This window comes from Rhipicephalus microplus, chromosome 10 (assembly GCF_043290135.1).
Source record: "Rhipicephalus microplus isolate Deutch F79 chromosome 10, USDA_Rmic, whole genome shotgun sequence".
NCBI lineage: Eukaryota > Metazoa > Arthropoda > Arachnida > Ixodida > Ixodidae > Rhipicephalus > Rhipicephalus microplus.
The window spans coordinates 49,035,173-49,060,933 of record NC_134709.1 but is presented as its reverse complement, the minus strand read 5'-3'; the positions used below and the strand labels follow the sequence as shown (position 1 = coordinate 49,060,933).

Genomic DNA, 25,761 nt, shown 5'->3' with positions numbered 1-25,761 from the left:
CAAACGTGGGGGGGTCCTCCTTCTCACAGCCAGCATAGACCAGACGTATGTCTGGTCTATGAGAAGAAAGTTCCATGAAAGCGTACGACACCACCGGGATCTTTCCATGCAACCACTCGTAACGGGATTCTTCAACTTCTCCCGAAAAGCTCAAGAAAATCTAGCAGATCGACAGCCACCGAAAAAGATTTCGAGATTCACGTATCAACGCTCGAAACACGCGACACCCGCAGCCAAAAGAAAAGATCATTCTGGTTTCCTTTTCTTTAAAACAAAATTGTTTTTCATTTCCCTTTTTCCGTTCCTTTTTTTATTTAATTATTTTATATTCTCTCTTATTCATTATGAAAACTCTTTTGGATTTTGCCCAGTTCATTTTTTTTTATTTTTCTGGCGCCTGTTATATTTGGGATACGGGCTCGAGTACTTTCAATTACTTTTTTACATCTCTCCCTCAATAAATGTATATATTTGGGAAGGGTAGCGTATGCGCAAAAAACAGTGTTTTTTATTTTTTTAGTTTGCTTTTTTTGAACTCGGAGCGGTTTTGGGCTCATTAGCAAGTAAACGCGGAATCATCAGTGATGATTCCGAAAAGTTAATTCGAGCGCGAAAACTTGACACAATCACTCACACACGCACACACCCATGCATCAAACACACTGTGTGTGATGCAAGTGTGTGCGTGTGTGAGTGATAGTGTCAAGTTTTCGCGCTCGAATTAACTTTTCGGAATGCTCTACCAACTAGCCCAACAACAAGTTCTCTTAGAATACATCAGTGATGACAACAAGCAACGCATCAGTAATGACAACGAACAAAGCAATCGTACGGAAGCCACAGTAAGCCTACTACCGTGCTTGCAAGCATCCGGGCTACACAATGCAAGCCAAAGTGGTTCGTCGTCGTTTGAGTAAACTTGTGTTGTTGTGTACAGCGACCGTAGGTCGTCGAAATCAGACGTGAGTCGACTCACTCAGACTCATGAAGACTTAGATCGAGGCTGGAGATTGAGTCTGAGTGAAAAGGATTGAGGAAATGCTTTGGCGAGTCTGAATCCGAGCGAGTCGTAATGCGCTAGATAAATTGTGCGAGCCAGTCTCAGTGAGCGGCACTTTCATCTGCCGGCTCATATACTCATCTCTAGCACAAATAACAGCATTACCTGGACTCACGTCTACTCGCACATAATCTGAAGCAGAGTGATTCACACACCGTTTCAATAATTATTGAACAGAGGCGCGAATAATGTAGGTGTGTACCTTGATCCCCCTTTGCCGGCTCTTCCAGGTAGATTCGTCAACTGGCCCACAGTCTCACACTGACTGAGTGGAACACACCAAGCATACGACGTACAAGACTACACGAACTTGACCCTTCACTACAACTCCAGCCGCCACCAGGCTTACATCGACGTGAATCTTCACTTTCTCTATCACCTTTGGCTGGTAGCTGTTTTCACGAAAGCTTATTCCATGTTAATCCGAATGACTGACAGTGTGGTATGTGATGTTTGCGGCACCGACGAAAATATCGAACACCTGTTGTGCCACGGTCCTCGATTTGCCTCAGACAGACAAGCACTTGCCAACGCAATGCGGTGACTGGATGATCGGCCTCTTTCTGTGTAGGTGCTATAACAGCCCCATGCACATCTTTCGACAGCCCACAAGGCAGTGAAAGCCCTGCTGTGTTTCTTGAGAAAGACGGGTTTTTGTGAACGCCTCTGATTTGCAATGAACTTCTACACACTGCAGTGAAATTCTTGTCACTCCCTCTCTTTTTTTCTTTTCCTTCTCTTTCCTTTTTTTCATCTTTCATATCCCCTTCCCTAATCCCCCAGTGTAGAATAGCTAACTGGATGTCTTTCTGGTTAACCTCCCTTCTTTCTCCCTTTTGTTGCCTCCATCCGTATTTTATGTTGTCAACACTCATATTTCGTATTCGAAGGTACTATATCAAATGGCGCCAAGAAAAGCACCGATTACGTGAGATATTGATGTAGAAGTGCATTGACAACACGAGTAAAAGCAAATTTAGTGCTAATGTACTCGTCAGTCAAGTCGCTCAGACTCAAGTTGCACTGACATCAAGCCGTGAGTCGGAGGCTGATTAAGTCCGGGCGAACAATATTTTGGTGAATTTGAGCTCAAGTGAGTCCGGTTAAAGAAACTTTCGGTGAGGGTGAGTCCAAATCAGTTGATCTCCGGAAATATTTGTGTGAGTCTCGGTGCGGGTGAGTCCTTCAATGTACGAAATATATTCTGAGAGTGAGCCTGAGGGAGCCCCACAAGTTTCGCAGACCTACGATAATAACATTTCAACGCAAAGTAACAAAAAAGTGATCGAGTACGTTTGTGTAATTGCTAAGTTATTTTAAGCGGCTGTATTTGGCCGTGGTAATCAATTACTGCATATGGACATGATTGCAATCGGCTTATTATTATGTAACATGTGCAAGTTGCTCTTTACGCTACTCTGTTATGCATCACTGACTAAACCATTTTAATAATGTGCAGTTGCGCTTTCCTCATCTGCATATTTCTCATCTAATGGTGGCACCCGTCCTGGTTCAAGTGGAGGGGGCCTTAGTAGCACTTTCTGGGCGTGGTCTCATTCGTTCTTATATCACGAAAGTAAAGCGCGCATTTTTATGTGTTATAGCGACAGCAAAGTGATCTCAAGAAACAAGCTGTTCCTGAAGTAACAAATAGTCATGCAAACCGCTTTCGCTATAGCTTTACAGTTGCGAAACATTTTTGTCGTGCCTGTTGAAGCTAACGGCCAGCATTGCGTGTTACATTTTTCTAAGGGCTAAAGACTTGCGATTATTGAATTTTTCTAGATTGGTTAAGTCTCTATTTCTTGCCAATGTTTTCGGGCAGTAAGCTAATCTCTTCGTCTTTCTTGCTATAAGTAGAAATGTTGCAGCACATGATAAATTTTCATGACGGCATCTCGACGCAGCGGGCACAGAAGGTGCATTTCCGAACGTAATAAAACAAAATAAACTGTTGTAAATACATAATGCTCACTGAAGAACTCATCACAAGAGCATATTCGTGAACAAAGGCCTCTGCACACTGTCAGTCGTCAAAGCCAATGCTTAAATGGTTTTATGGGCACGAAAAATCCTCCAAAAAGAAATGTCTAGACGAGCCAACAGTGAACTGAACAACTGCACAACTTTACGATCGCAGACAGCAGGATTACTACGGGATGATTTCCCAGTCTAAAACTGCCTGATGGTAGTCACCGCATTCTACCGCAAACTACACTCATTCTAAACATGCGCAGGGAGCCGCATTCTACTTACCAGCAACACATGGCCACGACCACCGACAGCAGGGCAATGCACAGGGGGTCCATGAGGGTTAACTTTCCTTAAAACACAAACACCGATTCAGAGAAGCCTCTATATCGACTTGTTCGCTAAGCGCACGACGACGTTTTATTATTATGAACCGTTTATCTTGTCGGTGATGTGTCCCGCGAATCAGACGTTAGCTTTGAGATCTGTAGTTGATGGGCACCGCTCCGTGTGCAGCCAAAGCCACTGCGCCCGGTGGTCGTCGTCGACGATTATCGTGCTTTATAAAGCTCGGTTATATTTTAAAAAAATAATTTAATTGGCGCTGCTGCAGCTATTCCAGAAAAAAAAATGGTGTGGTGCTACTTCTACCTTATGTTCTTTTCTCTCGGTCGTACTTTAATATTTTCTCCGGACGCAGCTGGTTCGAAAGCTGGTTCGTTCTTTTTCGATTCCTCCATTTTCGTTGTTTGTTTTTTTTAGCATCGGCGGGTGACGCGCGATTAAGCGTTTCCGGTAGGGGAAGATAAAACAAAAAAATTGAAATAAGTACTCGCTCTACATGTCTACGACGCGGAGCTTTATACCCGACTTGTCCATTATAATCAGAGCTCCATGTTTTGGGATATATAAAAAAAATGCGACAAACCCTCGCCTCATAAATTTCTTGACAATTCGGATTTATTCCAAAGACTCTGATTTTGAAAAAGATTTTGAAAACTCACAATCATAAATGTAAAAGAGCGCACCTGTATTTACGGCAACAACATCATAAGGTATGCTTGCGTCTACTATCACATAGTTTTGATTGTAAAACGGGCTAATGTAGGCGTTTTGTATTTTCTTATTTTATGTCAAGTATGTACGTTTTCACAAGTTCAGAGCCTACGGTAATCTAAAGTACACTCAATAAGGTCACAAGCCATTTTGTTCAGATCAAGAAATACGAGTATCGATAATCTTAAGTCTGTTTTTCATCCAGAAGTTTCAGGGTGGCCCGCAGGAAAGGCTGTGAAGGAGCTTGGCTTGTTCGTGCCTCAAATAATACTGTTAGGCGAGTTTACCGTACAGCGTCGGTCATAATCGCATCGTGGTTCTGGCACGTAAAATCTCAGCTATTATTATCAGATCTGATATGGAAAAGGACGGCGTTATCGAGCACTAATGCCACTTTAGCGAGATTGGTCAGAACTGGCCATGCTTTTGACTATCGGGGCATGTTGAGAAAAGACGCGCCAAAAACAAAAGTACACTGTTTAAGCAAAGGGTCGGTTTGCGTACATATACGCAATAATTTACCGTGCTTGTCTGAAACTTTCCCGGATCTCTGTATACAATAACAATGGCCGGAGTTTCGTTACACAACTTATAAGCCCGAACATTTAGAGCACGTCAAAAGTACGGAAGTACGATTCACGAATACTCAATTGGTTCAATAACACGCGCACTCAGCTGCCGTTCACGAAAATTCTCTCATATTGCCATTTTCAAATAGAACCCATGATTATTGGTCGATAAAGGTAATTTGACGATAAGCAAGAAGCTATAGAGCAGTAATGGCTGTTGTGGTCATCGAGACGACACCAGTTACTTGTGTTTCGACACTACATCTGGTCATCACTCATGATAGGGCAAGCCTATGCTGATAACTAAACTTTGCGCAGGTCTTTCGAATTCCGTCAGGGTGATAGAAAATGAAAATAACAAAAACATAAAATGACGAGGATTTACGATAATTGTGCAGTTGAGTTCTCTAAAAGCAAGAGTTATTTTCGTTTTATTTCTTTTCAATAAGTGCTCGCTAAATGTTCTTTTTAATAAAAGTTCTTTTCAATAAATTTCCCGAGAAATTTTAACCATACATTACAAGTCACATAATGGTTAACACATTTCTATATAGATTCTATCTCTTCTAAACTAGTTACACATCTTTGTTTTCTCGTACTTCTCTTACCGAGAAGCGCAGAGTGCAGTCTCTCATACTGAGTAAATGTACTCCACTGGTATCTGGAAAATGACCAGACTCAATTCATTGTTACTTCGAGAAACCACCGATATTGCGATTGGTTATTAAGAGTTATTTTAGGCATAAGAAATTTTGTTTTTCGTGTATCAATTTTTTTAGTGTGAATGAAATTTTGGTACTCTATCTTCTATTATGTAAATTTTTGTCTGTGCTATTTTTGTTTAATTTTTTGCGTATACCTAAAGCGCCAGCTTTTTGTCCTATTCCTATTAGTGGGTATAATCCACCATCAGGAAGCAAGCAAATCTTTCAAAGAGCTAGTGTCTCGTAAGGGGTAAACGTTGCTCATAGTTATCGAGAGAGCAGCAATATACTGACATGGCGTATCAGGTCAGTGATTCCCTATACGAAAACCATAGACGACCCCTCTCGGGGCCTTTTCTGTTTACGCTTGCCAGTGCGTGGTCCGGTTCACTGTGCATGGGAGCAACGCTGGGTTACACATCTCTTGTCGCTACCAACGAGTGGATCCCACCAGAAGAAGACCGCGCCGCCATGCAGTCGCCTACTCAATCCACCTGGTAAGCTGTCGCTGTTCCTGCCTTATAGTAGAATATAAATCCGATATGAAGAGCTTCCCCTAGCAGTCTCCCTCGACGTTTTATTCCGATGTATGAGTTCCTGGTGCTAGTGAAACACTTAAACATGGTGTACAGTGATTACAGTACAGTGCTAAATGTTTGTAATCTGGGCCATGTGCGCTTTGCATGAAATATTTTACAGAATCGCTCACATTGTTGAGCCTTATCAATATTTTAGAAAGAAAAGATTGGCTATTATTTCGGGCATTTCAAACTATTAGAGGCTGACGTAGTCTGCGGTATATGACGTGGCTTCCGAGGTTGACTCTAGCAATGCTGTTGCTAAGGTCATTCCATTCGCACAGGAAGAGCATAATCAAAATAAGTGGTTTCAGAGCCTGAAATGCGTCAATGAGTTGGCATCAAGCTTGGGCAGGGTCGCGATTCCGCGGAATGGGAGACCTCAAAAAAAAATGTGCTCCCTGTTCCCAGAGGTAACCCTGATGGGATTGAAGTACCAGCGTAGCGCACAGGTGGCGCACAGGTGGCACACGGGTTGAACGGTGCTAACGCAGATGTTGCGGTGAGCGCTAGAAGATTTGTTTGAAGCGATGGCTGGCATAGGTCTTGTCGTTTCTTCAGACTTGACATGGGTGCAGGACACGTACAGACGTATTTCAATGCTTACGTATGGTGCGCGTCAGGTTTATTTTGCGTGAACCAACGAGTCAGCAGTGTAGTCAGCAGCGGTCGCAGTAGCGAAGTGAGTGGTGGTAGCGGCATGTGTTGCGGGTGAACGGACGAGGCAGACGGTGCGGGCGCTGCAGCGAGTGCACCGAAAGTGAGGGTGACGTCAACGTGGACTGCGAGTCGAGCGCGACGTTAACGCGCAACTGGGCGTGACCTACTTGGCACCACTCCAACACCTGCGGTGAGGGTAGCGCGTTGCGGTGCGTTCGTATGGACCCATAGAGGGAGAGTGTTACACGGACTACTTAAAGAGCTGCTTTGCATCTAAGCAATCACACCACAGCTGGGCTAGAAGCCCGACTGTATATATGCAACGTGCGTCGAGTCTCCATGCTGGCATGGCCGGGATTGCTATCAGGGTGAGCGTAGAAGCAAGGGCGCTTTGCCGGAATTAATCTTGGAGCTCAAGGTCATGAGACAACACTTCTCTTTGGCGATATAAGACCACTACCCATGAACTAACATCACTATGATAGGGAGAATAAGCCGTGAAAGATGTATAGGCTACGTTGTTGAAGTCTCATACATGAGTGTTGCTGGTACAATGGTAGGAGCACTCGGCCCCTGTCGTCGCTGGCTGAGGTGTTATAGGTTCACCTTCCAGTTCAACAAAATCAGCGAGACTTCCAACGCGAAAGTGCCTTTTGTCAGGAACCTACAAGACTTCATTGAAGTCTTTCCATCACAAAATACGTCAGCGAAATCGATACCATCATATGGGTAAGAAGAAAAATAGACTTCGGATTACAGGAATCGAAGCTATGAGCTCTGGCTCCGTCACAATGACCGTTGCATGTGTTTAGCCCACTATATATATGCTACCGCCAAACGCATGAAGGAGGCTACACAAACGCGACTGTCATGTACCGAGCACTTTAGAGGCCCGGCTCGTCGCCCATCCATCTCATGTGGCGAGACCACGTAAGATCACAGTAAAGCGCTCAATACAGGCCATAACAAGGTTGGAAATTCTCACAACTGGGTTGAAATGAACAAACAAGATCTGAGTAATCTAATTATTATAAATAACCAATAAGTTCTCACGTTAATTATTGTAAACTTGTTGAAACGTTTTAAAATACTGCGCCATCTGCCGTTAAAGAGAACCATGTGTAGATACGAAGCAGCGGGTGTTATCGCTTACACTAGTCGTGAAGTTAACGCTGGTGCTCATCGTAGCGTTGCGCAAAAGAGAAACCTGGGGAGGCGCAAATCGCGCAGTGATGGATGGGGTTTCCCTACCGGAATATGCTAGCAATTGCTGCTAATGGGCTGTGAGAGACAGAAGACTCAAGTTGGACTCGAAGACCTGCAATCCGCTTCTTTAGTTAACGCGCGCGCCGCGAACATTTATTGTTCAACAACAGGAGAAATCACCCACCGGGCCCTACTTTGGAGGTCAACATCCAATTATGTACGATCGGCCAGTGAACAGTTGAGCAGCTTGAGCAGTAGTTATTTTTCAATCAAGAAACGCGCTAGTAGGCGCTGCCTGCGTCGGTGTTGTGAGGTGAGGAAGGGAGAGCATAGGAGAGGGGAGAGGAAAAGAGGGGAGGCACATGCGCAAAGGCGGGTTAGAAGCCGTAACAAGTGCCTAAAAGAGAGAGGGGAATGAGCGTAGGTTAGCAGACACTAACTGCAGAGTTTCCTATATATATACAATAGAGAGAACTATGGCGATAGCGTCTATGGAAACTGCAACGCACGGTACTTAAGCGAGCATGGGAATGATGGGTAGTGCGGATCTGTCTAATCTTCGTACTTTTGGCTTCATGTGTGATCGTGTAGCTTGAAGCTGTTTTCTCACGAAACGAAAATCAGCAAATGTTCAGTTGTTGCACTTCACAACTTTATTCTTTTAGGCTTATCATTTCAAATCGGGTCACGAAGTTGAAAATGATTCGTTCTTTCCTTTAAAATGAAACCGTAACACAGAAATTAAACCAAGCCATGTGTGAAGATGGCGAATCAGTGAGAACATCACTCTCATGGTCGCTGAACGATTGCAGCGCCAGAGTCCCCTCATATTAATTTTAGAAAACTTTATGGCTCTCTGAGTCGGCGTTGCGAGACGAGACAGGAAAGCGTAGGAAAAGAAAGAACTTGCTCATGCGTAGTGTGAGTGCGGACGCAGACGCCGGCATTTCGGGACGTAGACCCGAGTAAGAGACGCTTTGCATCTATAGTTATGGGACTCCCCTGTGGCGAGACACAAGAGAGGGTGCCCCTTCACCACCCTCACCTAAAACCCCTTGGTTTATGAAAGTAACGACACTCTTCTCCGCGCACGCATTTCCTCCTCGATTCTCCTCTCCCGCCATCGTGCGCGCTGCATCAACACAATTTAGTCGGTGTTGGCTGCATCCGGTGCAATTTCTAGATGGGGCTCCAACAAACGCACCACCTAATTCAATGAAGGCGCCGGATTTCGTGCCAGCTGCGCACCGCGGTTGTGTAGGGAATTAAAAAAAATGGTGATCATAAGATAGAGAACACTGCAATGAACCTTTGTTAGAAGATTATTTATGTGTGAATACACTTAATAAGCGACCCCAAAACATCCACCGCCGTCGGCGGCGTCCGCAGTCTTCTCTCTATCTTTAAAAGAAAGAGGACTTGGCGGGCCGCAGCGCGACGCTCTACCGAATAAGCCACGGACGCGACGCTGATACCGGTGTCAGTAACGCGCCTTATACCCCCTCCCCCTTCGCTCGCTCCTCCGCTCTCCTCGCTCGCTGCAGCTGCGCGCGCACCCCTCTCTCTCGCGCACCCGCCTTCTCTCTCAGTCTCCCGTCGAGAGCGGGTCGTGCGATGGATGTCCCGGAGGCAACGCTACCATCAACAACGAATGCAGTACAACCGAATGCCAGCACTGCACCCGTCGTTGGAGGTGACGGTACCGCGGTGGTTTCGCCGACGTTGGAAGACAAGGCGGCGCTGCGAAGGACTCGTGAGACCGAACGTAAGCGGGCGAAGCGTGCAGCGGATGCCGAACTGCGTGCTCGCGAGGCCGAGTGCAAGCGGGCGAAGCGTGCAGCGGATGCCGAACTGCGCGCTCGCGAGGCCGAGGACAAGCTGGCGAAGCGTGCAGAGGATGCCGAACTTCGCGCCCGCGAGGCCGAGGACAAGCGGGCGAAGCGTGCAGCGGATGGTGAACTGCGCGCTCGCGAGGCCGAGATGAAGCGTCAGCATCGAGCCGCGAACGCGGCCCAAGAAGCGGAACGACAACGCAAGCGTCAGGCGGAGAAGGGCGATGAAGGCTGGCGTCAAGACGCCGCTCGCAATCGTCAACGGCGAGTGGACGTTCCCGAAGCCGTTCGAGCCAGTGAACGTGCCGCGCGGGAGAGGGTGCGAGCCCTGGACTTTGCTCGTACGGACGCGTCGTGAAGTGTAAATAAATAATACTTCGTATATAATGTATCTGTGTACAAATGCTTCATGACAAACAACACTTAAATTCATTAATTACACTTTAATCATCATCATCAGTAATAAAACTCCCAAGCATTTCCCCCCCCCCCCGAGAGTGAACATGGTTAAGTGCGAATGCACGGGGTGATGCTATGAGGGGGAGTAAAGTTAAAATCCGTTGGCATTCGCCAGTGAGTTAACGTAAACTCCCCCGTGTGATCAAATTGCGATTCCCAGGAACCATTACACCATAAAAGCACCATAGTGTGATTAATAAATATAATAGTGCGAATTAATCAATATCCCTCATAGCATCACCCCGTGAATTCGCACTTAACCATGTTCACCCTCGGGGAAATGCTTGGGAATTTTCGGTGCACCAAGTAGCTGCATATCTTCAATAATCCGGCGCAAAGGTAGTGGTAACGCGTCAAGCGGTGCCATCGAAGCTTGCTGAACAGAAATCCCTGGATGTTGCGTGCCGCGGTGCGGACACCATTGAAAAGTGAGAGTGCGATTGCTTGAAAAGTGAGAGTGCGAACGAGCCAAACCCAGTAAGAAATTTGGCTTACTCCAGTGAGGCGAGACTGCTGGTAGCCCATCAGGCGTCTCGCGTTTGCTCTGCGAGTATTACGTATTTTGTTCACCGTTTCTTGCTGCAGGCTTTGATTGATTTGTGGGGTTTAACGTCCCAAAACCACGATATGATTATGAGAGACGCCGTAGTGGAGGGCTCCGGAAATTTTGACCACCTGGGGTTCTTTAACGTGCACCCAAATCTGAGCACACGGGCCTACAACATTTCCGCCTCCATCGGAAATGCAGCCGCCGCAGCCGGGATTCGAACCCGCGCCCTGCGGGTCAGCAGCCGAGTACCTTAGCCACTAGACCACCGCGGCGGGGCTCTTGCTGCAGGCTAAGGTGAATGTCTTCGAGAGCGTTCGCGCATCCTAGGTTACCGAAGGTATCATTGCTACGTTCACGCATTTCCAGAAAGAAGCCTACAAACGGGACAGGTCTGTACGTTAACGGGCTCGCTATTTGTGAGCTGTCGGTGTCGCTCAGCTTTTTGGAATAAGTGCTGTCTGGGTTGCGACAATAAATACATAGAAAGCCACTTCTAACCAGTCAGATCACGAGGAAATCCAGCTGCAGGGACTCTTATGAACAGCAAGAGCACATCACCTTGCTTAGAGAGTGGTGGTGGGATCTGTGATGGCGGCGCACAAATGCCACACCAAATTTGTGGGACCAGCGTGCGCATTTCGCGCAAGTTTTGGCAGTGCTTTTTAAAAGCCTCTTTCTTTTTGCGCTCACTAACGTTGGAAGGAGAGCATATCGAGTAACAGTGCCTATTATATGTGTGTTGATGTCATATTTGAGGTGGTTTCACCGTATTTCTTGCATATGTATACGCTAACAACTTCAGCTACCACTAAGGTTATATTAAGAGAATTCTAGAGGCGGCGATGTGCAACTAGGCTATGGTTGCTATAACTGGGCGTCAACGCGTGTGCATCCACATCAGGCAAAACTATCATATATCTCTTCGCTAGGTATGAACAATAAACTGCTTCGGCGACGACATGTTTCGCTCTTCTTTTATGCCGACTCCTGGTACGGAGGGATGAGCCGCATTCTGTTCTATTGGTTTTTTCTTGTCCTTTGTACTTTTCTGACGTATATCCGCGACGGAAATACGCCAGTGAAGTTTTGGTGAAGCCCTGCGTTAACTGTTTTTATGTTAAGTATTGAAAGACGAATGGAACCTCTGTTGATGCAGCAGCAATGAACTGTTTGCCATCACTGAGCATGACACGAACGCATGCTTAAGATCTCCTTCGAAATAAAATGACGCAAATTTTTGTAACTTAGAAGTGTGTCAGTTTGGGCTAGTTGGTAGGACATGACAATAGTTTGAGCGCGAAAACAGAACGACTTGTCCCTTTGTCGTCGTTCTGTTCTTGCGCTATAACTATCGGCAAACGTTTGCTCGCAAAAATTTTATTTTTGCTTAAGTGTTGAATTGAAAAGTTTTGACGCAGTCTAGCTAAACTTTTCAAATCAAAGCGCTTTGGTAGTGCTGTGAGTCATATTCATTTTGCATGCGTTTTTTTTTTAACGCACGATGGTGGGCAGGTTCAGCTTTCTGCTGCCGATTGGCGCTGTCTTCGGCAGTGGGCTGGGCGCTTTCGCCAGTCAAGCCATGGGACGCCGTTTCACACTGTTCCTCAGTGCCTTGGTCTACATGGTGGGATACGCGACCATATTTGCGAGCGCCATCTTCTTCACAGTCTTGTTCGGTCGCTTTTTGACGGGAGTCGCCACGGGAATGGTCTCTCTCTGCGTGCCCACCTACATCGCCGAGGTTTCTTTGCCTGCTCAGCGAGGATCTATGGTACGGGATGAGTCTATGGTAAAAGAGAAGGAGGAAGTCCATGAGGATAGAGCATTGGACATTATAATTGTGACAAGGAAAATAACTCGCGCCTTCCCTTACCTATATGCCTGAGACTATGGTGGAAAATGAAAACTATCTTCTTTTTTATCAGTCAATTCTTTTGTACTTCTTTCCCCCACTCGCAAAAGCATGCACTTATAGCGCGAATTCGTAGCACCTCCAGCATCGCCCAACCCTTGGCCAAGCGACGATATCCTGTGATGACATCATCATGAGACGTCTCCGTAGGTATATGCTATGACAATGTTCACCATGATGTTTTCATGTTATGGACGACAACTTTTCGTGTGCGATGAGACAATCAAAGTTGTGTTCCTTAATACGCACCTTGAAGAATGTCGTTTTTTAAGGGACACTAAAAAACAAAAAAACGTTTTTTTCGCGTACTCGTAAAGGGTTCTTTCACAATTCTAAAAACAGCTTAATCCCCAAACGCCACAATTTCACAATCCCCAAAACCCGCGGAAATAAAATACCGGTGCTGGCACCACCTTCAAAGTCACGCACCAAACACCATGAAGCAAAAAAAAAATTGAAAGCGTCTACTGGGTCCTACGTAGCTCTCAACCGATAAAATGAAACAAATTGCCATCTGTTGGTGCCGCATACTTAGCATAACTTTCATCTAGCCAGTGCCACGAAAATACCGAAAATACATTTTGAAATTTTTTGCGTCACGCGCGGTGATTCGGGAGTGGAATTTAAAACCAAAACCTCCAACAATTATTTTCTTCTCTATTGAGATGTTGCAACATGTGGCACCTTAACCTTATGATAGCACAACATATGGCATTATAGTTTTCAGAATGCAGTTTGTGAATTTCACCCAAGTCATTGTTTCTATTAAGTGTCCCCTTAAAAAGGCAAGCTCGTGGACCCTACATGCTCAATCCAAACGTCGGCGTCGCCATGCTGTTTCGCTACTCACGGGGAATACACAGTTGTCGCGCCTTGAGCAGAAAGTTTCCTAGAGGCACGTAGTGTGCTCGGACGTCAGAAAGACGATGAAGTGAAGTTGGCACACCTTCAGCGCTTTGCCCAGTTGACTCGGAGGTGGCACACTGTGCGCACCACATGTGCCCTAGCTCTCCTTGTCAACGCCTGTTTGTTAACGCATTGGCTTAAAGTTCGTAATCAAGTGGTAAGGTCCTTTTTTTCTGAAGCACCACGCCGTATGTTCGCTTCCTTTTTTGTTTTTTTACATCACCAGCGAATCCAACGAACCTGAATGTGAAACTTTATGAGTGTTTGGAGGAAAGGCAAAAGAAGCAGAAAGAAGACTTGGTACATGAGAGCGTAGCTCGCCAAAAACTGTGAAGCTCTCGACTCTTTCATGAAATATTCGCAATGCCCACGGGCTATAGGTGGCGCACCATGCACACCATGATGGCTTCGGAAGGGGATCAACGCGTGAATTCGGATAGGAAAAGGAAGGACGCATGGGCATACGCCGCAAGCCACTTTCCTTGGATGAACTTTTGATCGTCAAATCAATGTATATTGAACCAAAGCACTTTCACAAACGATAAAAACTACTAAATGCTCGCTACCTTATCTTTCACTTCATTGCGAAGTATTGTAGTATCACCTTATCGACCGTACATCAGCGATGCCTTGCGTAATCTTCTGCGTGCGCTATAAAACTGTACGAACTAGACTTGACGTATAGACCGAACGACACTTCGAGGTAATATGTACCACGCCGGCCTGAAGGATTTCCGGCTGTGTAAGACCCCTATATCAAGTAGTGCCTGTGGGAAAACGGCTTTTCAGCGTACAAAGGCACCGAATAAAAAAGCCACGATGCCGAGCATCCATGTTAACGACCTTGTTTGTTTTATTTTGTTTTTCCTGTTTTGTTCATGTCAGTCCTAGTGAAATCATCCAGGTTTGTTTTTCTTCCTGCGCCTCATCTTCCATCGATTTAGCGACACTTGTCCCACGTTCGCTCCTTTCAACGCGTCACTGTCAGTGAACTTGTGCTCGGGTTCCCTTAGCAGGAAGATCCGTTATGCGGACTCATCCACGAGGTTCTTGTCTGTATGTTCCTCAGAAACATTTTTAATTTTCTCACCTTGGCTGCGTTCGCCTTGAAAGCATTAGCCTTTTCACCCACTCTTGGTCTGGTCCTTTTCTTTCGCCACAGTGATGCTCTCTGGGCACTACTCTTCGGTGAACTAAGAGGTACTAGTCGCATGGCCTTGAACCTTCGCGTCCGCATTTTTCAAGGCGAAAAGTTATGAGCAGCACAAGAGTCTCCCTGCTGTGTCCTCATGATCTTCCTTGTGGTTCTTTTTGCTTTATAAACTGGCCTTGCTTTGCTTTCACCAGGTGATTCCACGCAAGCTGCACTGTACAACGCCAGAATATGTGGTATTCAGCATGCACTCAGCCTTAAGATCTGGTGAACTGTCTTCTGAATTCTCCAAAGTTTCTTGCCTTTCTAATGTACAAATATCTGCCACCCTGTGCACCTGAGTTGCAGCCGCTGTCTTGTCATTGCCTTCACGGGTACTTTACGATAGACATTGTCTTTAGACTTGGGAGTTTTTCTTCGTTGTCGCTTTTTGAGAATTCATCTTCCGCCACGGGAATGCTAGTCTGTCTGCTTACAGAATATCACACAGTGTGTTGTGAAGTCGACTTATTTAGCTTCGATGCTTCGAGATAACCATTCAGAAAGCATTGGCTAGATGTTTGTGTTATAGACGAGGAGCCCATTTTTTTTTTTGTCGCTTCTGTTCTAATCAGTTCTTTTATTCGCTCTAGGTGAGTATGCCGAACTTTTAAGGGGTCTTTGATCTTACAGTCTGCTCTCACTTTCGCTCGAATAATCTGGCGAAAATAATTGTCTGCTTCCTCCATCTCGCCTCCCAAATTATCAATGTTAAGAACCCCTTCTACCTCCTTGTCTATTTATTTGTTAAGCCCATACTCGTTAGTTAAATATAGGTGAAAATTCGACAACTCACTTATTGGTGGGCGATTCATATGCACAAGGCGTTTGATGTGTTCAATGGCTTGCACGACGACATTGCGCACTTGACTGCGGCTTTCGAAGGGTGCCTCAGTAATACGGTTCAGTGCCGACAACAGGGAATATCACTGGCGCGCTATGTAACGATGCGAAGTCGGAGCCAAAACACCAGTCATCACAGAAGGTCTGAGCAACAATGATCCGTCAGCTTCCAGGCTGTCATAGTTTACAATCTGGGTCTCGGTGATGGTTAGGCATCGTGAGCAATCTTCATGTTAAAAAATCACTACAGGCTGCAGATGCCGTCGATAAGTCAGGAAAGTATGCTCTGTCTTGCCTCTAAAGACCCGCTCTTCTGAGTTTCGGCACCAAAAAATACCGAGGAAAGGACGAGCTGTCGTCCCCGTAGCGAAGCCCCCCGTTTACCTCTTTTTTATTCGAACACACTTATTGCTATTGGGCTATTGGCCCGCCGCGGTACGTAATCCAGTGACTAAGGTACTCTGCTGCTGACCCGCAGGTCGCGGGATCAAATCCCGGCTGCGGTGGCTGCACTTTCAATGGAGGCGAAAAGGCTCTAGGTCAGTGTGTTAACAGTTGGGTGCTAGTTCAAAAACTCAGCTACTCGAAATGTCCAGAGCCTTCCACTTCCGTGTCTCTCGTAATCATATAGTGGTTTTGGGACGTTATATCTCACATATCAATCAATCGGCGCTGTCACTCTCGGTTAGTTGAAAACCTTCTACGTCCAGTGAGAGATCGTCGTCGTCAAGATGGCTTGTTTTAACATCACTTCTGAAAACAATCTCAGGAATTCCTCCGCAAACAACTTCAACAACACCAACACTACTCATTCACTAAGTTTATCTGGGCGTGGAGATTTCGCTCAAAAACACGCCAAACAAACAAATCGCTTGCAGTGTGTGGTCATTTGTCTATGAAAAAACGTACAAAAATGAGCGGCGCAGCATTGTCTAAGCTTTAGAAGATCAAATTGCAAGCCCACGCGACTTTCCGCGGTGTACAATGACTGTTATAGGATTGATGCACTGCAAAACGCACTGACAAATACTATTGGTGCTTAAAACAGAGTGAGTTCAAACTGCAAAACTAAGACGATAACGTTCAACTAGCTTATTTGGCTACAAGGAATCTCGCCAAACTGAAGCAATGTCTGCGCGCTGTAATCAAAAGCGCCTGTTGCCTCGTATTTTTTACGAAAACTTTGCTTCTCGCAAGAACCAATCACATCTATGATGTCACGGGGGATCGGGTTTAATCCTTGATGCACAAAACATGCAAAGTAGTCAGTGTTCGCTTCTTCCTATCGTATTAACACAGAAGCTAGCACAGCCCAACAAGGGAGTGTCTGCCTACTAACCATCCTGTAGAGGACGCCCCTCAATACCACTTGGTGGCGTGGCAGTCTATGGTTATTGCGAATAGTTTTCTCCTAGGGTTCATTCCCACTCAGACTCACCAAAATTTTCTCGACCCAAACTTACTCGGGCTCACATTCGCGAAAATTTCTTCAGCCAGACTCACTAGGACTAAAGCTCACCAGAAGATCACTCACCCCAACTCATTCAGAGTCAGACTCATAGCTAGATCCGAATCGAAATGAATCCGACGGAGCCGACTCAAGAGTTCGTTTGCTTAGAATTAGCTTGTTCGACCATGGTGTTCATGCTCTTTAACGAACTCCAACGTCTCACGTAATCGGTGTTTATTTTTCATCTTCCGATTAGTAAACTTTGCAATGCGAGTCGAGTGATTGCAAACAAGTAAGAACATTTTTCTTGAACGAGATGACAACATAAGATATGACAACATAACATATATTACTCGGCGCAAAGAGTGTCACTCCTTCAAGAAATATATATTGCGCTTTGTACTTACTTGGTTTCAGGGTCACCAAAATAGCATTTAGCAGGACTCACTTGGACTCACAATCACAAAAATTTTCAACAGGGCTCACTCAGACTAACCACCACAGCCTGATCGGAGTCTGAGTCAGCCTGTTTGACTTGACTCATGTGTGAGTTCCCCGACCAAAGTTTGGGAAACGCCACTAAATATGGCCATGACCTCAACAATCTCATAAATGCATGGTCAAGCACCACCGTGGAGCAAGTCCTATTCAAGAGCCACGACGCAGGCAGGTCGCTCAGACATTAAATGTAGTTAGCTTCCCAAAGCTCATTGCCTGCTCACAGAGAAAAAAAGACATGTTACTTTTTCTGGTGATTTCTAACGTGCCACGTGTATGACTGTTTTTAAAGATTAACGGTAAGCATCGCTCGGGTGTCATTATACTCTCTTCAGGAAGTCCTTCGAGGCGTGAGTTTTCTAAACAAGTTAACGTGCACCTTTAGAAGGGTCTATGTGCTGCTTGTCAGACTCCACATAAAGAGTTACAGTTTTTTTTTTACTTATCGCCGTGTCATGTCATGAACCTCCCTGCTTTTCCATGCAATCGTAATATCTGCAGGGGACACACACACACACGACACCACCGCATGTCATGTTGTATTGGTATTCACAGTTCACCGTGTTTTTTGAAGGAACGCAGTGAAAGATAGCGAGCAGCTTATCACTCCTTTGGCTAGGCGTATAACCATACGGCTGTCTTGACGACGTCAATACACAGCACCACCATTGATGACGGCTTTGCAGGGTGGCGTGCTCCAGCTGGCCATCACCATCGGCATCCTCTGCTCTTACGTTCTGGGGCGCTTCTTGGAGTGGCACATGCTCGCCATAGCGGGCTTCGCAGGTGCAATACTGTTGGCAGTTCTAAGTCAGTATTCGGTGGAGTCTCCCCGATGGCTTGTTCTTCGCGGCCGCAGAATCGACGCCATGGAGGCACTCTGGAAATTGCGTGGCACAAGCAGCAAGGTACGCACGAGAGTAATTTAATCTAGTAGCTGTGTTTAAACGTCACCTGTCGATACAGGCACCTCATAAACGATAGGTTTGTTTACTTTATGGTTATCTGTGAGGGAACATGAGCGGCAACAAAGAAATGTCGCACACTACCAGGTCGATTCGTTTCAGTTAAACTCGGGTGCCTATTTGGGCCACTTGGTGTGCGTTCACGAAAAAAAAAATATTGGCGTAAAGCGTGTGACAAAACAACTGAGGCGGTTTCAGCCGACATGCGTGTCCTCACGAAACATTACGAAAGCACAAGTAGAAAGAATTTAGTTCTGCGTTCCTATCTGTTCCTCTCTTTACTTTGTTCTATGCCGCGTGAACACTGACTAACGTTTCTAAGGCTGGCCCTCCAGTTGCTTTTCTTGCTTTGAAATGCTACGCGAGAACAGATCCAAAAGGCTTAGTCGCTGGCCTTACTTCATCGAACATTTAGAATTGTTGCTATTGCAGCCGGTACCCCCTGGAAAGAAACATTCTGTTATTCGCTACACGCCTAGTGCTCATGTAGAACTCACCTGGAGTACGACAAACCAGGTTGTCGAGGAAGCAGCCGCGTACTCTTGTACCGCGTCTTTCTCTCGATTGAGGTGACCAGCAAACGCTCCGTAACTGGCGAATTGTGTTGAGATATGATAGTAGTGCTTTAAGCAGCTAGGCTATATAGCTAGGTCTAATCGCGCATGTGATTCATAGATCACTCGAACCCAAACCCAATACGTGGCCCTTCCATATGCTCACTGCCGTTTATTTGGATTAACTTCAACTGACTTCACCTTCACTTGTCATCAAATACTGTGACAACAATTTCACTTCATGATTACCTAATATAGGTACGTAACATGATACTGGTAAACAGGACACGGTCGAGTATAGCAACTCCAACAACAGCAGTTGATGTTTCTTTACGTTTTCTTGTCCTTTTCTGCAGTATCAAGCGTCATAAGCAAATCCAGCTACGCTTACTCGGTTACCGTAATACCCTTGTAAAGCTGCTCAACAACATACCTGAGGAAACCAACAATGATGGTTTGGAAACGACCAAGTGAAGTATTAAACCTAGGGCCCTGTTCATAGACAGCATTTTTATAGGTCTTGTTATCAGTAGGCTCTCTGCTTCGCAGGTGGACGAGGAGTGGCACGCGATTGAGCAGGTGTTCGCCCGTGCCCCTATGCGTTTGTCCCACGTGCTACTGGCCGCGCATGCGCACTTCATCCAGCAGTTCTCGGGCATTAACATGATCATCTTCTACGCGAGTTCCCTGTTCGCCGACAGCGGTGTCTCCATCAGCGCCGCGGACTGCTCCATCATCGTCGCCAGCCTACAGGCACGATAGGTGTATTGCTGCTCATTGATAGACTGGCTTATTCATTCAACTGTCTGCCCCATCACACACACACACACACACACAGACACGTATATATATATGTACATATATATATATATATATATATATATATATATATATATATATATATATATATATATATATATATATATATATATATATATATATATATATTAGGGGCTATAGGACCTATCACGCCGGCTCTGATGGTGTAAAAAGAAGCAGTGTAATTCACACACAACGAACGCTTCGTTTCGGCCGTGGGGCCGGCCTTCGTCTGCGAACACAGAGTATAAAAACTCGCGCACTTATTGATACCAATGACCGATGACCGAGGCCCCCCAAAAAACACGTGCCCTAGTGTAACGAACAAGGCTATTTTGTATCAGCGCAAAAACGGCATTCACCGATAAAAAATTTGTCTATACAGCACTGTGTGCTATCACCCTGCGTCAGTCATTGGCGAGTGATGCGGCTTTACGGGTTACACGGGTACGTCATGGCATTACAAATGGCATAGTTGTTTCCTGTAAGATATTTTGTATGTAAAATATACGCATTGCAGATGAGATATAATAACAATATATGTAAACAGATCGCATTTTCCTTTGTATACATTCTGAGCAGAGCGCACGCTCAAATTAGAAGTTCCGCTGTCAAAATATTCGGCTGTGATAAAGAAGCAGCCTAGTATACGCTTGTTGTACTGTTGACCAAGATAGCTTACGTAAAAGGAAGACATGTCAATGTGCCTGCATCCTCACTGATACCATCTGATAAAGTATTAAACTTGAACATCAGGTATGATTCCCGGATTTCGCGATCATGACTTGAGCGGAAACCAGATTCATGAATGGCTACTGTCATTTTGTCGAAAGAGTGGCCTGGCATGCGAACGTGTCGTGATAGGGGTAGATGAGGGAAATGTTTACATGGCATTTGTGGTTATTAAAGCATATACTAAATGGAGTTTCTGTGTGACCAATATATTGTTTCGAACAGGCACTGCATTCCAACATTTACACGGCATTATAAGTGTCACAGTCAAATCTACCACGAATTTTTAATCTAAAGTCCGAAGACGTGCTTGCGACGACTTCGGACAAACCTCGGTGCAAAGTATGTATGCACATGGTAACCACGCAAAACGTTGCAAGCACGTCTTTCTGACTGCGACACTTATAATGCCGTGTACGTGTTGAATGCAGTGGCTGTTCGCAACAATGTATTGGTCACACAGAAACTCCATTCGGAATATGCTGTGTCGATGATGAGCGACTGATGAAGGGGCTAGCAGGGCTTCATCTCGTCGACTTGTGTGACGCTGCTATGAATGGGAAACGTGGCCTGGCTCATAGGCCCTATTTGTTCAAAAGCACCTACCTCTTCCTTCTCTGCTTCTACAATTCATTCATTCCATCATATATATATATATATATATATATATATATATATATATATATATATATATATATATATATATATTTATATATATATATATATAGTGTGTGTGTGTGTGTGTGTGTGTGTGTGTGTGTGTGGGATAAACAAATGTTCAATTGATAGTCTGCGCTTGTCCTTACGTGCTTGTCACCCCCGTTTTGTACCGCGTAGTACATATACATCATTGGTGATGAACCACCAACTGGCCCAACCGTCCACGTTGATATTGGTGTCCTCCGATGCCTAGAATTACCGCGTGACATGATCCTTCCTAAAAGGGGCAAGACACCTTTCATTGTCATAAAATTTCGCAACACTAGTCGCGTGACAAATTCCCCCCAAAGAAATCATGGAACAGTTTTCCCGTGACCTGCTGCTGCGGAAATCGCGCAACACTATCCACGTGCCGTTAAATCGCGCTTGACCTGTTTCCCGTAAAATCACTTATCGCTATTCGCATGGCCGAAACCTATACCATTCTAATGAACCGGTGGGCGCTCTCATTTTCGTCTTTGCATTAACCCCAAAAGGAGATATGGACCTCATTGACGTCCCACGTTTAACGCCACCAACGTCTCGTCACAAGCGCTCCGTTGACCTCAATCACGTGACCTCGACTGACGCCTCGACTGCGGTCGACTGTCTTTACGCATGCTGCGGAGCAATATGAACGTCACTCGTTCGCGCTTGTGGCGTCTCCGCTATAGCACTGCTGCACACCAAGTGTCGTGTCCATCAGTAACCTCAAAGCGTTGGTCGAGGTCAATGTAGCCTCTGTGACTAAAAATTGCTTGAAAGGAAGGCAAAATATTTTAAAAAAAATTTTCTGAACAGCAGCAGCTAGGGCTGCCTAGCTACCCATGAGTGACGCAGTATATCGCTATGCCCCATCTCTCAGCTACGCTAGTTTATGTCAATAAATCCATACATTGAATAAAAGTTGGGTATCACCTTGAAAGAGCTGCACACGTATTGAGCCAGCTCCCCACATTTTTCAATGCACACTGGAAAACATAATTAAAGCAGGCTGCCACTACATGCTTCAGTAATTGTTCCAATGCCTAAAAGGAACGACAAACTTTCTGAAACGAGGGGCTTTAGAATCAACGTTTGTTCAGATGTTATTCGCGACCGTAACAAAGCATCATTAAAGCACTACAGCTGCACGCAAACGAGGATGTTGTTTTCGTTCTAATTTTTCCTACTCATGAAAACATTCATGAAATCAACAATCAGCAATGTGGCACCTGGCGGCAAGTAGATCGCACACAAAAATGTATTGAAACAGTGAAGGTTGATTCCTCAGTCATAGTTCTACGTAGGACATGATGTTGAGGAACCAAGAGCCCTATGTTCAATATCAAACTGTTTATCAGACCGATCTTTGGGTGGCCGGTAAATGTAAAGTCTGATTACGGAAATACACTATGGCACAGATAGCGCTCAACAGAGCGTCGTCTGTCGATGAACAGACAGGCGGTGAAGCACGTCAGCATTTATACATGTGCCATCGAATATTCCAGCATTATGGCTAGCGGCCTCGTAAGTTCTAGAATAATCTGTAATGTTCCCGTTTCGCGCATAGTCTCAACAATGTGAATTACTAAAGCCCCGAAGTTTGTCGAACACTGCGGGCGTGGTTTGCGCTGAACATTACTTACAGATAACGGGGCGATAACAAAACCTGATTGATTTATATGTAAGATTTAACTTCTCAAAACGACCACATAATTATGAGAAACACCGTAGTGGAGGACGCCGGAAATTTCGACCACTTGGGATTCTTTAACGTGCACCCAAGTTTGAGCAGACAGGCCAACACCATATTCGCCTCCATCGAAAATGCAGGCGCCGCAGCAAGGATTCGATCCCGTGAACTGCGGGTCAGCAGCCGAGAACCTTAGCCATTAGACCACCATGGCGCGGCAATAGAACTTGAGGAAGAAATGTGGCAATATAAATTGGTATAACACGAAAGTAAAGTTTGTTCCTAAAGAGTAGTTGCAGGCTTACTGTACATTGGTATAAGAAAGCTTGCATGACATCTTTTGATGTTTGAAAGATATAGATAGCATTGTTTAACCATTGTTTAACGTGAACACACCCACGTTGACACCTAGTAATACATCTCCATTCCGAAGACCAACAAGCATGATGAATGATTAAACAGACCCTTCTGGTCATAGAAGCTTTTGGTTGCTGTAGTAAATAACGGTGAGAGCGGAATATGAGAAATTGGTGTGACAGCCAGGAGAGCCGTCACCGAATGAATGGCGAACTTCGGCTGTCACCTACTCCTAGCTTGTTAGATTATTGAACACCACTGCCCGACTAGAAATAAAGGCAGCGCGCATCGGTGCTACAATTCTGGCCGGCCAGGATTTTTCGCAGGCAGAGTGGAGAATGGGGAGCTCGGCAGCGCAATGCTATTTTGATATGCATGCGTGTAATGAGTGTGGCCGATGATAGGAGTAATGTAGCCACCCGGTGTTATGTTAATGCATCTGCAAAATTGCACTTCTACTAAATACGAACCCAATGGGGAGGACGCGTAAAAACTATACATTCAATCGTGATGTCATGGTAATCGTGCATTGCTTCACTTTAGCAGGAGCGCTGTGAAAGGGTGTTTGTTAGATATAAAAGTCGCATATGTAGCGCATCTGGAGTCGGTTACCGTGCCCGGTCTCTGCTGTCGTGGACGGAGTGGTCATGGGTTCGACTTCCATTCTCAAAACTTCATTTACTTTCTGATCGCTCATACTTTTCGACGTCATTTCCGTAACGGAAATACGTCACTGCAGTCTTGGTGCAGCCCAGCATAAAACACTTTTGTGGTAAAAAAAAAAGCTTGCATTGGCTTAACTCGGCAATGCCGGAATATTCGCAGCGTAAGCTAAGGAGGCGCTGTTACTCTAAAGGTTTCGCGCATGGCGATAATTACCATTGTCAATTCTTTCATGTTTCACATTCTTTCAGCTACGTCGCACACAAAACCAAACATATCCTTTATGAAGTCCGTCTAGAAGGTCCGAATCACACGGGCGCTTTCGCTACATTTCACCATGTATATAGCGAGTCAGTCGGACTCTTGGCGATGCTGTTTTGATAGATGTCGCTCCCGTGGCTCGGGTGTCTCCGCCGCACGTTTAGCATTCTCATGTTCGTGCTTTCTACGTTGAACGATGATTCCCAGCCAACTACTTTGGAATCGGACAAGATAAGCTTCTTTGTTGTTCTGCGACGCTGAGCAGCAATATTTTTGCCTTCTCCGTGGTTACGCCATGGTGACAAACGCCCCGCTTTGTGTATGCAGCACTGTGCCAGACGCGATCACAGAGAGCCAGTGGCATGACACAAGGCGCAGGAGCCACGGGGCACGATCAGAATGAGTGTGCCATTGTTATGACGTCACTGTTTTGGAATTTCGGGACCGCCTAGGCGCGTGCAGTCACCAATTCTTGCGCATGCGCAGCACGGCTTTTCTACGTGAACGCGAAACCGCTTGGGCACAGCCAGTGCAGGTAACGCTAAGAAAACGCAATGGTATATCGATACACAGCATGCTCAAAGGGCACGCAGATTTTTTTGTTTCTAATTGACAGCGTGTTGTCTTTTGCTTCACTTCATGCTTGTATAGTAACTATTTCCTAAAGTAACAACTAGAAGGAAAGCGACGTGAAGTTTCTTTTTCCTCTTCATAGAAGGGAGGAAGCCAGAGCTAAAGTTTGAAAAACCTGACGAGAGCGTTCGCTTCTTTTGTAGAATTTGACATAAACAACATTCAGAAAAGATATAAGAAAACATAGTAGTAAGAATGCCACTTGCAGGTGCCACGTTATGCAGATTATTATAAAGTTACACCAATGAAAGCAAAGTTATGTAAGAAATAAACCGGCATCAATTAAACAGTATTTAGTATATATTTTAGTTGTTTCAACAATAACTTCCTAATTAATATTTGTTTGTCAATAAATAGTTGTTTTAAATAAAAGCAACATTTTATTCACAACCACAAATATATGAACGCTTTATTTCTGCTCGCCATAATTTGTAAAGACTTTCAGAACATTGTGCATTTGTTATGAAATTATAATGTTTAGTCACAAAGAGGACTGTTTTGAATGAGTAGTATACTAGTATTATTATTCTTAAGCAACCAAAACAAGTAACACGCTTCCCCCTCCCTTTCGAAAGTTAAGTTGGTTTCCTGTACTTCAAGAAGACATGCAGATTGGGTGAGTTGTTAGGTATCCATGATACATATTCAACATCGCTCAATAAACGAACAAAGGAAGAAATGGCCCACGCGTCGCGGAACTTCTAATTGGTTTATTGAAAAACGACGTGTTGCTTTTTCGAGCAACAGGCTTGAAGCGTGCACGCGTGCTACTCGTTAAAAACAATACATTTGTCATTCCCAGAGTCACCGCCACGTGTCAGCTCACGGATCACATCTGAATAACAAGCCCGAGCTTCCTTTTAGCAAAGTGTCACGGAAGGTTGCCAAGCGAAATCGCCTACTTTTCTCAAAGCATGAAAAGCCTCGAACAATTCGTTGTTATGTGTACCATTACAT

At 45.2% G+C, this 25,761-nt stretch overlaps 2 protein-coding genes across 2 annotated transcripts in view; one reads left to right on the top strand and one right to left on the bottom strand.

Moving 5' to 3' along the window:
- The window catches only part of LOC142774381 (cytochrome P450 3A18-like), a 43,556-nt gene extending 40,005 nt beyond the window's left edge, over nt 1-3,551 (bottom strand). The window contains exon 1 of the mRNA XM_075874761.1: nt 3,317-3,551. Coding sequence (XP_075730876.1) covers nt 3,317-3,369 — 53 coding nt within the window. The 5' untranslated portion in view covers nt 3,370-3,551. The remainder of the gene's footprint in view (nt 1-3,316) is intronic.
- Nucleotides 3,552-18,117: 14,566 nt separating this feature from the next.
- Nucleotides 18,118-19,727, top strand: LOC142774232 (facilitated trehalose transporter Tret1-2 homolog). Its single transcript, XM_075874624.1, has 2 exons — nt 18,118-18,354; nt 19,515-19,727. Exons 1-2 carry the CDS (start codon nt 18,118-18,120, stop codon nt 19,725-19,727), a joined length of 450 nt encoding a protein of 149 aa, XP_075730739.1.
- Nucleotides 19,728-25,761: the final 6,034 nt, after the last annotated feature.